The 16013-nt window shown below is 32.8% G+C and overlaps 1 protein-coding gene across 2 annotated transcripts in view; it reads left to right on the plus strand.

Moving 5' to 3' along the window:
• The window catches only part of CLINT1 (clathrin interactor 1), a 56135-nt gene that overhangs the window by 21267 nt on the left and 18855 nt on the right, over positions 1 to 16013 (plus strand). For both annotated transcript variants that reach the window (XM_004689827.1, XM_004689828.1), the window contains exons 2-6: positions 7552 to 7656; positions 8201 to 8297; positions 9875 to 9983; positions 10900 to 11064; positions 13824 to 14001. In XM_004689827.1, coding sequence (XP_004689884.1) covers positions 7552 to 7656; positions 8201 to 8297; positions 9875 to 9983; positions 10900 to 11064; positions 13824 to 14001 — 654 coding nt within the window. The remainder of the gene's footprint in view (positions 1 to 7551; positions 7657 to 8200; positions 8298 to 9874; positions 9984 to 10899; positions 11065 to 13823; positions 14002 to 16013) is intronic.

Consider the following 16013-nt stretch of genomic DNA (forward strand, 5'->3'; position numbering starts at 1 on the left):
AAATCTTTAAAAAAAATAAAATAAAATAAAAAAATAAAAAAAAGCAGTAAGTTGATCCAATGAACAATTGGGCCATACAAGCCTTTGGCCTAATGATTATCAACACATAATTTTAAAAAAAAAAAATGTCACTTGGAATTTGAATAATCTATATTGGGTATTTTTCAAGATTAAAGAGAAACAATGTTGTAAATAAGTTAATGTCAGTTACTGATACATATGACCTTCCAGTTTTCTTTTTTGTTTGTGTTGTTTTTAATTACATTTGCTACTATGTAACTATTTTGCTTTCTGTAATGCAATGGATTCTTGATTTTTCTGTTGAAAAATTTTGAAAAACTTTTAAAAACAGATTTAGCAGATTTGATGGCAGGAAATAATGTACAATCTTGTTATGATATAAATCTGTCTTGCATGTGTGGGAACAATTCACTTATCTAAGTCATTCCCTGGCATATAGCTACTTCACAGTTCAACTTCATTGTGCTCCAGGGCTGTGAAAAAAGCCACTCAAAGAAAGCCAGACTACAGTACTATTTGTGAGTGTGGCAGCATCTGAGAGAATGATACTCACAGGTGGAAAGTGGAGAGATTTCACATTCATTTTGAAAGGAACACATTGATTTGGGTTGTTAGTAATCATGGATGGATTACACACTCATCTCTGTATGGCATCAGTAAAAATTATGAAGAATGTTCTGCCACACAGAGAAGTTTCTTACCTGAGAAAAAATTTGTTGAATCTAAATATTGGTTGCCCTGTGTTTAAAAATTATAAAAGGCGGGTCCTCCCAAGTGGTGCAGTGGGTTAGGACTCAGCACTACAAGCTGGCTGCAAGTGCTTCAGTGCGAATTGGATCCCCTATGGAAGTGACCCACATGGCGCAGCAGACCTCTACTGACCCACCCACTGCTTCCCTTAGCAGTGTACTTAGTCAGTCTGCCTGTTCTGTTCCCCACTCGGTCTCTGGTGAAACCTCTCAACACCCCTGCATCTCTGGCTTGTACCCTAATTCTGTATGAATAAATAAATCTTTAAAAAAGAAAAAAATTATAAAAGGGTATAGGATACTTTTCTTTTTTAATAATATAACATCATTTTGTTTGCATTTTTCCACCTCAGTTGTAATCCCCGTGGGCTTCCCATCACCAAATCACCTGTGTGCCATCACCACAGTCCAGTGCATTTCCCTACCCCCACTGTTTTTGAGCCCATTCCCCACTCCACCCCTATAAAATGCTTGGTATATAACTGTTCATTACTATTATTTTCTCAACTGGTCCATTATATTCCTGTATGAGTGAAACTATCTGGTATTTTTCCTTTTCTTTCTAGCTTATTTCACTAAGCATGATCTTTTCCAGCTCCATCCATGTTGCTACAAAAGGCATGTGTTGTTGGGTTTTTTTTTTTTTTGGTTGCTGAGTAATATTCCATTGTGTATATGTATCACATCTTTTTAATCCAGTCATCCACTTTTGGGCATTTGGGTTGTTTCCATGTCTTTCCAATTGTAAATAAAGCAGCAATAAACATGGGGGTGCAGGTAACTTTTTGAATCAGTTTTTTGTGTCTTTTGAGTAGATACCTAGGAGTGGGATTGCTGGGACATATGGAAGCTCCATGTTTAGCAGTTTGAGAAACCTCCAAACAGTTTTGCATAGTGGTTGTACCAGTTTGCATTCCCACCAGCAGTGCAGGAGAGTTCCTTTTTCTCCACATGTCAACATTTGTTGTTGCTAGTTGTTTGAAGATGTGCCCTTCTCACTAGTGTGAGGTGGTATCTCATTGTGGTTTTAATTTGCATCTCCCTTATTACAAGTGATGTTGAACATTTTTTCATATGCTTGTTGGCAATCTGCATTCCCTCTTTGGAGAAGTGTATTTTTAATTCTTCTGCCCATTTTTTTGATGGGGTTGTTTATTTTTGTTGAGTTTTATCAGTTCTTTGTATATCTTTGTGATCAATCCTTTATCACTAGTTTTGTGTGAGAAAATTTTTTCCCAATCAGTGGGATGTCTGTTTCTTTTTTCTAATGCCTCTTTTGCTGTACCAGAAGCTCTTTAACTTGATGTAGTCCCATTTATATAGGCATAGAATACTTTTAACTCTAGATCTTATCTGGAGGATTGCCAGGACTCTGTACGAACAGTTTCATTTTCATAATTTTGAAGATAGTCTTCAACTAAACCTTATCAACCTTGATTGTCCTTAAAGACTTTTCTACATGCAGAGTTGTATTCATTGTTTAATTTGTTCTGTTCTCCTGGCAAAAGTCTGAAAAATAATTCTATAGAACATGGTTTTTCATCTTTCCACTTTACTCATCTTTAGAACCAAATGTCTACAATTTTGAATTAAGATTAGAACACTATTGAACAATGCCAGAAAACAATGTTCAATAGTAGGGAAATATCAAGAATGAGGAAATCTGTAGTCCAGTTCTCCACACCCATGATACACTGGACTGAACATCAATACTGCTAAAATTGAAGGTAGCATTCATTGCCCAGTGTAAATCAAAGAATTTGGTAGTCAACTTGGTGCAGGAGTAACTTTTGGTCTAAAAAAACAGTATTCAATCCTTAATTTCCTTATAGCTTAGAATAATTAGAATTATAAAAATGGCTATACCTTTGGGATACTTTTCTGTTGTTTTACATTATTTAGAAAAAGCAATTCATATGGTGTTTTTGATGATTAATACATTTTCTGTGGTTTTTAATGTGAAAAATAGGCAGCTTGAGTGTGACCTTGGGCAGTTGTGTTTTTTGTGTGTGTGGTGGTGTTTTGTTTTTATTGTCTGCACCATGTTTTTAAAAGTATTTTAGGTATCCAGTTACAGCATCTGACTTGATCTTTGAGTTTCTAAAATAATTCTAAAAGTAGAAGCTTTAAAAAGGACTGTGACTATTCTGTACATTTTAGACTTAATCAGTGATAACATGTCAATTATGTCAGTAAAACTGGGGGAAATGGACTATAAAACTTGGAACTAAACTGCACTTTAGTATTTATTTGGTTTTCATTTTTTCACTTGTGATCGATCACTGTATATAAAATACAATATTTCTATGTAATTTCTTGATGATATTTTTAAAAACAAAATGTTTCTTTTAGCAGTTAGCATTTTTTAATGGCCCTTCTTGAAAAGTATAAGGAAAGTGAAAGGTGAATAATCCATAGTAACCCTTTGTGTGAATAAATGCACTCATAAGTAATCTGCACATGAGCATTTCATTTGGGTTGAAATTGGGTATATGTTTTTTAAGTAGCCAAGCTGTTCTTCTCTGAAGATAGATAAGAGAGCCTCAGTGTTTGGATGTCTTCAGGTTCAGTGTATCCTTTTTCAAACTGGTTGTTTCTTTTTTCTTTTAAGAGCATGTACATAAAATAGAGGTTTCCTCATCAGTTGAATAGTTTATATTTAATATTCACTAAAACCAAAGGAAACTAATTTCCATTACCAAGAATTTATCTTTTTAAATAAGTTCAGCTTTTAGTTCTTTTAGTAGCACATTGTGTGATAGCACTCTAACATACATAGAGATATCAGCAGACTTTTCCATTTAGTTTAGATTACATTGTACTGTTAATTCTCAGATTTTAGGGCCTTATGGCATGAGAGAAAATACGCTTTGGAATTAGAAAATCTAACACAGTTTGGACATCCATTACCATTTACTAGTCATGCGATTCTTATTTACCTTCTCTATTAAGTAATTGTTGTTAAATATGTTTGTAGAGGGACTGTTGCTGGTCATGGCAGCACTGGAAAGTGGCCAGGGTTATATTTAGTATAGATTTTTCCTATACCTTACAATATTTATTGGTTCATTTCTTATATGATAATAGCACTGTAAGTTATTCTGTGTCTTACCACTGTAGCTGTTTTATAGCTAAGATTCTGTATGATCAAATGTGGTAACATTTACTTGCTACCTTTACCTCTGTTCTTGCTGCCTGTTTTTCTGTTTCTGACTCTTGAACAGACCTCAAGTATGTAAAAGTCTAGAAGATACTGCTGCTGATTCTTTTTTTTTTTTATTTCATAGTGGGTAGAGTCTTTATAAGAAATTTTAAACAAAAGGCAGAAAACTATATTAAAAATAGATCCTTTGGATTCAATTTTTTTTAGCAGTAATAAAAGAGGGCAAATTGGGAAAAATACTACCTTATTCTTTTGTTAGCAGTTAGGACTGGGTTATACCAATCAATACTTTACCTTTTCTCTTTTATAGTCTAACAAAGTATATTCTGAACTTTTGACAAGAAAAAAATATCTGTACAGACAATTCAAGTTTTTTCTTGTCATTCATTTTACTGATTAGTCTTAATGTAGATTAAAAGAAGCACTGACCTGATGTCAGCTAAAGCCCCAACTTGGCTTTTCCTTTTTATCCAATTTTACTTCTAAAATATTGACCCAAAATGTTATCAAGTAAAATAAGTGGGTATTTTATCACTAGTAATGAAATAAGCAAGAAATGAGGGGGTGGGGTTAGGGGATGGGAGGAGATGCCTAGGGGAGAAAAGGAGGACCAAATGAACATTAATAATTTATAAATTGAATAATCACCCCTATAATGGAACATTGGCTGTGTCATGCAGCCCACAGACAAGATATTTGCAGAAGTTAATGGTGACCTTTAACATTGAAGAGCCTGTGAGAGAGGTGTTGATTGTCCATAGTGTAGTACTCTCTGGGACTCTCTTAGTCCTCACCTACTTAGTGCTGGAGAGTTGTGAAGAATTACATGGCTGTGTACAAAAAACAGCAAGCAGTTTAAAAAATACAAATAATAATGGTTTTAAGTGTGGACTTTATCCTTTTTGAAAAAAATATAGTATTTCAGTATTGTTTTAAGGTAAAATCTTCAAATATAAGCAAGTTCTAGTCTTTGTTCTTGGGTCATTCACTGGTAATTTCCTCTAATTTTGTTACTAGAACAGATCCTGGCTGGACCTTTGTCTGAATTTTACTTTAAAAAAACTGGTCAGAGAGCCCCCTCTAGTGTCTGAAATACCCACTTTTTAAAACATGTCAATCATAAGAAGTTTTAAGAATTAAAACCATTTTTTCCTTTAACATCTGGATGTAATTTTTTTTTATTTTCTTTGGGGAGGAGATGGGGGGGTTATTTTCCTTTTTTAAAAAGGTCACTGGAATTATGGGAAGAGTGTGGACTGAGGGCAGCAGGAAACATGGGAAAGAAAGTATCAAAATGCTATTTCTACCTTTTTAGAAAGTTATTTATAAGTGACCTGGAATAAGTCCAAACTATACAGTGTTTATTTTAGCTTTCATTTGTTTCTGAATTAAGTGCATCTTAAAAATACTTTGTTTTGGAATTCTTTATGACATCAAATCTCATCTTAAGAGAATTCTTTCCAGTTTCTGAAAGGGACGACTTCATTGGAAAATGGCTTTAAAATAGAGCCCAATTCTCTTCATGAAAATGTAACTTTGTTATTTTTGTTGTCATTATCATTGCCTTATCATTCTGTAGATACTCTATCTCATAAGTGGTAAATTGTTATTTTACAGTTCCCTTTGTTTTCAAGCAAGGAAATAAGATTCTTAAATTATTGGCTCTCTGCCACCTCTTCTAAACACACAGCCCTAAACCACACAGGCTTCCACTAAGAGTCTTGTGAAGGGTTATAGAAACAGGACCTTTCTCATTTGACCCATGGGCTTTTGTAACTTGAACAAGGAAAGTAGTGTTCTCAAAACTACAGCATTTATGAAAGCCCTGGTAAAAATATTTCATGTACATGAACTAGAGATTAACCCCTTTCATCTTGTTCTCCAACAAATTAAACAACGCAAACAGATTTCAAGTGCACTCTTGGTAATGAAATGCTTGGGTGAGTTATAATCCTAATTGCCATATTGTTCATTGTCACAGCTGCATTTTGACACTTGTGAGTGTTTAAACTATGCATTTGAACCACTAGGATAAGCAAAAACATTCTGAAATTCATCATTTTGTGGCATCTTAAATTGTAAATCTGTCATTGGTGCCTTTATTTTATTTTGTTTCCACTGTTGACAAATCAGAAAAAAAGTCATTATTTACATACTTCTATTAAAAGTCATTGAGTTTTTATGAAAATTCATTGTCATAAACTTTAGAGTCAAACTAGTTGATATTTTAGAAGACAGCTTTCCCCCAGTATTAGAAAGAAACAGGGTTTCACTTTTTCCTTCAGTTAAACATATTTTGAATGTAACTCTAAAGACCGGATTTATTCTGTGATTTGCCAAGTGACTTTCATATGCATAATGTTCCTTTAACATTAGATACAAAATTATTTATTAATCTCTTCCTAAAAGAAGAAATAATAGTGTTTAGATATAAACCTGAAGTTTCTTTGTATTTGAGTGAGAAATATGTCAATTTTAACCAAACCTTCCCTTTTTAAAAAAATTGAACTTTTTGATGACTAGATTATATGACAAAAGTGCATTTGTAATTCTGATTTTTCACTATTTCTCAGACTTAATCTTAAATGGAAGATTTGAATTACCATATTCATAGGCATTGTTTATTGATACCAGTTGTTCAATAATAATTGGAGCTTTGGATTTCAAGTGACTACTACTATAGTAATCACATTTTCAGAGTGTTTTTTATTAATACCAATGTCTTTGAATTTTTAAGTTCATATAACCAAGAGAGTTTCTATTTTAACAACCAAATACTTTTCTATCTCATGTCTTAATTTTAAGGAACTTTTTCAAAGTTAGTTCTCATAAAATATTATTTAATATGTTTAAATTCTAAGGTGTACATTCTAGGTGATTATTATCACTAATGATAAAAAGCAAACCTTTTTTGAACACTTTCTATATGTCAGGAACTAAGTACAGTTTAATATGCCGCCCTTCTTCCTGTTTTACACTTAGGAAAATGAGATTAGAGATTTTAATCACAATTTCCTGATGAAATACTATGTAGTCACAAAAAATGAGGGTTGCAGTGAATATAATGACATGGAAAACCTTTATTACAGGAAAAATTAAAGGACTATAGTTAAATGTTCACAGTAGTTCTAAACATTTTTAGAGTATCATCTTTGATTTGTTAATATTTTTTAACATAGTATTAATGTTTAGCTTTCATGTAATTTTGCTAATTTATAGATCTTTATGAGCAGGAAACATGAGACTGCATGTAAACAAGATCTGGTTGGGAAACAGATGACTTACTTTTATAATAGACTCTAGTATATTCAGTTTCTTTTTAAATTTGACCCATAGCCCTTTTTTTTTTTTTTTTTTGTAGATTTATGCCAGCTCTAATGTAATCTCTCATCTTTGTTCTTGAAGGCTAATAGAATAGTTAAAAATCTTCTTAAAGATAACGTAAATGTGTTAGAGTGTCCTCAGGGTAGCTTGTGCACAAAAGATGTTTTCTTTCCCACCCTGTAGAGTTATCTCATTAGGGCACCCAGTAGTGTCATTATTAAGTTTTCATGTGTTTCTCAGTTTTGATTCTAATCTCTGTGCGTATGTGCATGCATGCATTTTTTTTCTCTGCAGCACCAATGTGGTTATGAATTATTCAGAGATTGAGTCTAAGGTTCGAGAAGCAACGAATGATGATCCTTGGGGACCTTCTGGGCAACTCATGGGAGAGATTGCCAAGTAAGTGATAATTTGACTCAGCAGTGCAGAAAGAATCCAAGTATCTTTACACAGAAAAGTAAAATTTGTTTATAGTTTCAAACTATTTAGCTGCCAGATAAAATTTTACATAATCATTCTTATAATAACAGAGTAAATTTTATGTAGGTTCCATTCCCCTTAAAAATGAGCTCAAATGATAAAACAAAAATTTTCTTTTAATGTAGTTTAGAGACTTACTGTAACTTACCATGAAAAGTTTTGATAAATGTGTATAAAATAACTTGAAATAAAGTTATAAAAATTTTTCCTGATGAACATCTGGACCAATGCCAGTGAATGAAGGACTTGTAAAGTGTGATATTAATTAGTGGGGTTTATGAATGTGCTAGTTATTATACAAAATATAAGAAAAACATTTAAGGAAGCATTCTAAATTTTTTGAATTAAGCTAAGCTTGTTAATTTTTTAAGGTCCTTGATAAAACAGTAACTTGGAACAAGCCTGCCATCTACTGTTAAAATTTACATACTGCAAACTCTTAAGAAAATTATTTTCTTTTTAGAGCTACATTTATGTATGAACAATTTCCAGAACTTATGAACATGCTTTGGTCACGAATGTTAAAAGACAACAAGAAGAATTGGAGAAGAGTTTATAAGGTGTGGACATTTTAATAGTTTTGTTTGTTTGTTTTAATTTGACATGTTAAAAACAAAATGCTTGAAATTTTAAGGTGTACATATTAAGTGATTTTTGAAGGACATTAAATTCTAGAACAAAATGTTCTAAAAGAGGTAGATTAAAAGAAAGTAAAAGTAGTAGATTTTGTATTTGGATTGTTGATTTCTAGTCATTAAAAATACTCTTAATGAAAAATGTTTAAAATCAACAATAGTACTTATAAATGTTTAAAAGTAAATGTCGATATTTCTTGAGTATTTTCTTACTAAAAATGTATGAAGAAAATATGTTCATGTTTATAGTGTCTGAGAAATTAAGATGAAAGCCAGTCTATTATGATTTGTCATCTCAACATAAAAATTTGTCCAATTTGTAATGATATTTTATATCAAAAATTGTACCAAAATGTGAGTACAATTAAAGATTCTAAAAATGTTAGCATTTTTAATTTACAAATATGTACTTTCAGATTCCTTTTATTTAGTTCTTACTTGTCATGTAATGTAGGATTCTGAAACATAATAATCATTTGTTCTTCTGTCCCCACCATATTTTCTTGCTACTTGGAATAGTTTTTATGCTTTCTAAAACTTCATATAACATCTATATTTGAAACTTTGAAAGCAGAATTTATGAATTTCATGAGTAAAAGCCAATACTTTATTAGTCCCAAGTTTTTTATAGTATTTGTTTGCTTCAGAAATCTTCACTTTTACTCACTCCCCCCCCCCCAATTTATTATACATTAAGGTTTTTGTGTGGTTGTTGTTTGTTTTTAATAAAGTTAAAAGTTAGTTCCTGGATAAACTACTTTTTTTAAAGAATAAATTCCTATTAGGCGCTGAAGTCATTTTGCCTCTCAATTTCATCAACCTCATTAGTTCTTCATCAATTGAATTGTCTTTATCTGAGGTTTGTTCCAAGTCAGATTAGGTTCAGATGCACCTCAGTATTTGTCATGGTACTCCCAAAGTTGTTCCATAGTCACCAGTATCTAATTCCAGGAGGTTTTCACCACCCCAAAAAGAAACTCTGTAAATGTAAAGATTCTTTACTCTTACTTCTTGACAGTATATGTTTAAAATAAAAGTTGTATCATTTAACACCCAAAATTTAATTTTATCTAGGGGGGAATGCCTTGGGATTATATAATTACCAAGTATAATTATTTTCTTTGAACTAACATTTCTAACAATTCATGGTTCCATACAGCCCAGATGAAAAGAGCTGAGCTAGCTTTCTGAAAACTTACTGTACATAGGATATATTCACATATTTTTAAAGTCAGAATTTTAAAAAAATCTTTTGCACATGATATTAATGGAAAGTTTATGATTAATTATCATGCTTGTATGAGAGCAACGTAAAACTGATGATAATTTTAATCTATGCATTTAATGTCATACAAGGTAATGGAAATACTCCCCACACCACCCCCAACCATCCCACACTTGAAGATTATTTATTTCCTAATGTTGGAATTTTTTTTAACTATTTACCAGAGCTATACCAGAATGTATTTCGTTAAATCATTTGGTTCTTTGTATTCTTACAGTCATTGCTGCTCCTAGCTTACCTCATAAGGAATGGATCAGAGCGTGTTGTTACAAGTGCCAGAGAACACATTTATGATTTGCGATCCCTGGAAAATTACCACTTTGTAGGTGAGCAATAGAAAAACCTTATAAGCAAATTAAAACAGTAGTTGGAGTTGTCAGTCACCTGAACCAGCTTAGAAGCTTCTCCGCTCTAATTAGAATGTGACTGTTGCTGGTTGTGTGACGAGTGCAGAATCCAAGACATGGGGCCCTAGAGTATTAATTAGTGAAGACAAGAACTTGCAGAAAAGACTGGCTAATAACAACAGAACCAACACAACATGAGTGTTCGGGTTTATATTAAAATATGCACTGGAGACTGGTCCCCTGTGGTGTCCATAAAGGAATAGCTTTAATCATATGGGAAGAAAAGGTTAGAGCTCCAAAACACACACATCTGTTTGAAGCTGGGTTTTTTTTTCCTCCCACCAAATAATATTTACTGTGCAGAGACAGCAAGGCCAGAGTGTGTTCAGAATGTGAAAGAAAAACTACAGAGTGAGCCACATTCCATTTTGTAGCATGGCCAACTTGAAAGCACCTTAAAAATTCAGTTTTCAGCTACACTCAATCCTGGTAATTAGTGTTTCTAAACTTGCATTGGGGAAACCAAGGAGTTTGGGACTTCTGGTCATTAAAATGTTCAAGTGATTTTTGTTTTGTTAAAATACTATTGGAAAAGAAAATAACATTTATGAATATAACTTCACTTCATGTAGTCATTAGTAATTCTTTGTAAGGCATCTTTAGTCTTACATAACACCATTGTCATTGGTCTTTTGATTCATCTTTGCTTGCTCTTAAGAAGCCAAGATTGTTCCTTAGGACTTGCTGCTGAAAAAAAAAAAAGGACAAGAGCCTCTTCTTATTAATTTTAAAATATTGAAGATTTTTATTTGAAATTTTCTAGTTTTTGTGTTAAAGGGATTGATGAATACTGACTAAATTTGTAAGGTTTATTTCTCCCTTGTCATCCTCACAGATGAGCATGGTAAGGATCAAGGTATAAATATTCGTCAGAAGGTGAAAGAATTGGTTGAGTTTGCCCAGGATGACGACAGGCTTCGTGAAGAGCGAAAGAAAGCAAAGAAGAACAAAGACAAATATGTTGGGGTTTCCTCAGACAGTGTTGGAGGATTCAGATACAGTGAGTATCAAAGCCAGGCAGCACCTCTGAATTAACTTCCTGGATATGTTTTAAGAATCATTGCATACTGAAGACCAAAATGCTATTGTTTTCAGGAATCCATAGAATACTAAAATCCATGCAACACTCATTTTCGCTCTTACTATATTGATCTTGGGAACGTCCTTGTCTTTTTTTTTTTTTTTTTTTTTTAATTTTGTGGGTTCAGGAATATTATTTTAATCACTATTGATTTACATAACTACAAACTTTGAGTTGATGTACAGAGACTTGAAGCATACATTCCCTTCTAGCTTGAGGTTACCATTCTTAAAATTAAAAAAAAAAAAAAACCCAAAAGGCATTTCTTTAGCTTACCCTTTAAATCAGGAAAATAAAACTTCCAATAGGAAATCCATCTTTCTAATTCAAAACCAATGTAGCTCTAATTTTGGCTGAAAATAGATAAACTTCTTATACCTCAGTCCAACATTAAGAGTCCCCCTTTAATTAAGTGGACCATTAACTTGGCACAAAAACAGGACTGACGACACTGTCAGTTTTTCACCTAGGCCTGTAGCTTTATTGTTCCTAACATACTGAAGAACATAAAGAATAGTCATCTCTCCGTTTATTTTTAGTGTAATAATATTTCTATAAAATCGACTGCTAGGTGCAAGAGACATACAGAAATAAGAGTGCTCTTTCCCATGTCCCTTTGGCTCATTCTGTCTTCTCTGAGTCTGACAATCTCTTGACCATTTTCTGAATGTAACAACAGGCCAGTACTATGCATCTTGACAGTTGTTAGGCAAGCTGGCTCTCCAGCCTCCTCATTCAGATATATGTGGATTATATTGCAATCTCATAATTCTTCATTGAAACTGTAAAAATCTCCCAATTCTTATCTTGTGATTATTGATAAAGTAATACCTTCACTTTTGCTCTCTGCTTTCAAAGAAGAATTAATGCACTTAGTTACGGTTGCAGGATATCTCTTAACAGCAGAGAACTCCTTTTATGTCTCAGCATCATTATTCTTGAGTTAGACAAGATTTTTCTTAAACAATGCTTATAGATATCTTTTAGGTTTTTTATTTGTTTAGAGGAGTAAGAAGTTTTTGACTTATTTGTCAAAATGGTTCTTTTATTCTTTGCCTTTTTTCAAAATAGCTATAGCAATTTAGTATGTTTTTTGAGTAGGAATTGCCCTTTGTAACTCAATTCCTCTCTCTACTTCCTTGTAACCCTCTTTTTGCTATTTTTTATTATTTGGAAAACTAAATGCTTTCAGACTCAGTCACAGCAAATTGCAGCATTTATATTAGCAATAAAGTTGAACATCCTGTGTATTTGGATCACTTTTTTATAAATTACTTTTAATGCTGTGTATATTATTAAGACATTTAATCAACTTCAACTTTTTTGTATGTTTTTTTACTTTGACATCATATCGCATCTTTGTTGAGCCCATTTAGTGTGATGTCCACCATCCTGCTTGGTGTAGTTTTCATTTTTCCTGTGAACTTGTTTCTTTTCACAATCTTGTTTATCACATCATTGAGCTTGCATATTTATTGTTGTGAGACACTCTCATAAAGCCATTTTGGTTTAAATTTTGTCTGGCAAGCTTCATTTTATTGTGTTATATTTCAGTTGTTACTCCCTTACAGGTTTAATAGTTATATTTTAAAATCCTTAATTGCTTCTAGAAAATTTTGGGTTGTCAGTTTTGCCAGGGGAGTTCAACAAAATGGCTTTTGATCTTTAAAGTTATATGTGCTATCAGAAAGAACTTATTAACCAAAGTTCAAAACCAATGCTAATTTAGCCACTTATTATTTTGTTATTTATCAATGTCCTTCCCCTTTCTCTTCAACCTGCCAAAATTTTCATTGTTTTCTTTCTTTAACCTCATGTGACTTCTCTGTGCCTTCCTGAAATTTGGGCATGGAAATGGGAAGGTTCCAGTTAGTACCTGTAATTTCTATCTTGCCTTTAAATTCCCAAGATCAGGGGCTAAAACTTTGATACTTTAGGGGTTTACTCCCATGACCTGTTCACTTTATTTCCAGATTCACACAGAAACTCCCTACATCTTGTCAGTCCCACATGTTTGAATACATCATTGCTGTTCTCCAGTGTTGTGCATATGTCATGATTCTTGTGTGTGCAAGTCTTAATAGATAGAATATGCTTCCCTTGTAACAGTAATTAAATGATTCTTTCCCATGCTGTGATACTCATTGAGTTATTATTCAAGTTTGATACTAGACAGACAGAGTCTTTAACAATATATTAGGGCTTCCAGCACTCAAAGTGGTGTGTCTTTTAGTTTTTGTTTCTTATGAGTGTTTTGCTACCCAATACTTTCCTAATAATTGAAAAAACATTAAACAGGAAAGAAATATATAAGGTACTAAATGACTTTTGTAAAAACAAAAAGATTTAATTTCTCTTGTTTAGACTGCTTGTGTTGGTTTTCATGTTTTCCTCTCCTCTTTTCAACAGTCTTATTTTAAGAACTTACCAATTTGCTGTGCTATGCATTAAGGTTATATAAGTTATCATAAACAAAAGCTTTTGAATCTGCATTCCTGCCACTTAATGACTGGCACTACATGCTGTGCCTCGCTGTAATTGTGTTGATTCAGCACTGTGGGAGCTTTCTGTTTTCCTTTGAAAACTATTTTATTATGAGGGAACGCCTCAGAAATAAGGACTGGAGACACCTTTTGAATTTAATACCCTTAGAGTTCTCTTTTTAATGCTTTATGTAGGTGAAAGATATGATCCTGAACCCAAATCAAAATGGGATGAGGAGTGGGATAAAAACAAGAGTGCTTTTCCATTCAGTGATAAATTAGGTGAACTGAGTGATAAAATTGGAAGCACAATTGATGACACCATCAGCAAGTTCCGGAGGAAAGACAGAGAAGACTCTCCAGAAAGATGCAGGTATTAATACTTGGTCTCTTGGAAAGGGTACTAAATTTATGCAACTGGGTTTTTTGGTATTGAGCATTAGCATTATCTGAAATGAAATTCAGCTCTTCTTTAAAAATACATTTTATTATTTTAGAGTGATTTAGTTTCACAGGAAAATTGTGCATGACATACATAAAGTACAGTATCATACAACACCATCCATTCACATACTCACAGGGTTTACCCTGTTACCATGCATTGTTTGGTATACTTCACTAAAAATTGACAAGTATTGAGACACTGTTAGTGTCTAGAGTCTCGTAGCATTTGGGTTCACTGTGTAGAGCAGTTGATAAATGCACACTAGTCACCATTGCAAAATTGTGCAGAATAGTTTCTCTGCCCTAAAAATGCTCTATGCAGAAATCTGTAAATTGGCATGTCACCCTGGCATGGGGAATGTTGACTTTTATCTGTGTTACTCCACTTTTAGTCTATTTGATTCAAGCATACTACACTTGTTTCAAGATGCTAGGTCAAGTATGTTTTATAATTAGTATTAATACACTTTCCATGTTACCTGTGCACACTTATTTCTAAAGTATATCACATTTCCTATATGTTTTTATTCAGACTAGTGATTGGAGATTTTTTTTCCTCAGTAAGAATTTTCACAGCTTATTTTGCATTTAAATTTCAGATGATCCAGGGATCTCTAAGGTATTGCTGCAGGATGATGGTGCTAATATATATTAAGTTTAAACAATAAAATTGAAGGATTTGAAGTTTAACTCTTCCTGTGCCATTTCACTGTAGTTCTGTGCCACATAGTAAATCCAAGTGAAATTTTTGACTAAAATGTTTTTCAATATAGATGCATTTTTTCAAAACCTACTTTTTCTGGAGGTGAGCATTTGTATTTAGTTTCATATAGAAGAGTATTAGGAACTTTCAGTATTCACTTTTTGTTCTAAAGTGGTATTTTTTCTCCAGTTAAACCAGGCAGTCTACATGCATATAATTTGCAAAGCAAGTTGTGTGAGACTGTCACTTGTGCACCACAGGATCTTTGTTAGACAGGCTAGAGCAGCATTGTTACCCTTATTTTTTTAGAAATAAAACCTGGGAACCAATCAGGCTGTGTGCAACTTGGCCTGAAGTAACACAGTGATGGAATCTAATCATCAAGTGAATGAAGTTCTTATAACTTTTATTTACTTCCTAAAAAATACCTTAACAGTTTATAGAGATTGTTAGAAATAAAAATAAAAGATTGAAACTACTTGGGTTCTGAAATATTTGTGTAGTGTCTTTTCAGTTTGTTTCCATATTAAATCCTTGGAATTATCATTTTCAAGATAATTTCTGGAATGTGATCTCTGAGGAGCCAAATTTACTTTTTGTATGTCTTTTGTATGTCTTTGTATATCTATTTACTACTATATTTCTAGCTCTTTTATACTGCAAGAGTATGTGTATAATAATAAATACCAGACTTTGGGAAATGGTGCCTATGTCATATTTTGTACATTTCCCCCCTCAATAATGTTCTTGTTGCCTATATTTATGTTTTTGATTTGTTTGAGAAAACATAGAGGCCTTATATACTCTGCTGATCTTTCATGATGAAGTGAGAATCAGACAGGCTGGTTGGAGATCAGCTATCTGTATTCTTGGTCGTTACTTTATTTCCTTGCTTTGTCTTCATTTTTCTCTTATTCTGTATTGCCTCTAATCCAAAATATACTAAAATCCCTAAATCTATTATATAGAATATTAGGTTTTTAAAAGGCTAAAAATGTATATTATTTTATAGTTAAAAGTCATACCATGGACATCTTGGAGTCTTTATGAGAGGAAAGTAGATTTATAGACAGTTTCATATGATATCCTTAGTGTGTTAAATAGAAATTCAGGCTTCTTAGTTCATTTATTAGGTTCAAGAAATTGCTGAACATTGCTCTTATAGGAAACTTCAGTTTCCTGCTGTGCTAGTCAGGTTTATATTCTCAACTTGTAAAGAAATTACCTTGTGTTGACAT

This window comes from Condylura cristata, unplaced genomic scaffold (assembly GCF_000260355.1).
Source record: "Condylura cristata isolate star-nosed mole 26May11 unplaced genomic scaffold, ConCri1.0 scaffold00026, whole genome shotgun sequence".
NCBI lineage: Eukaryota > Metazoa > Chordata > Mammalia > Eulipotyphla > Talpidae > Condylura > Condylura cristata.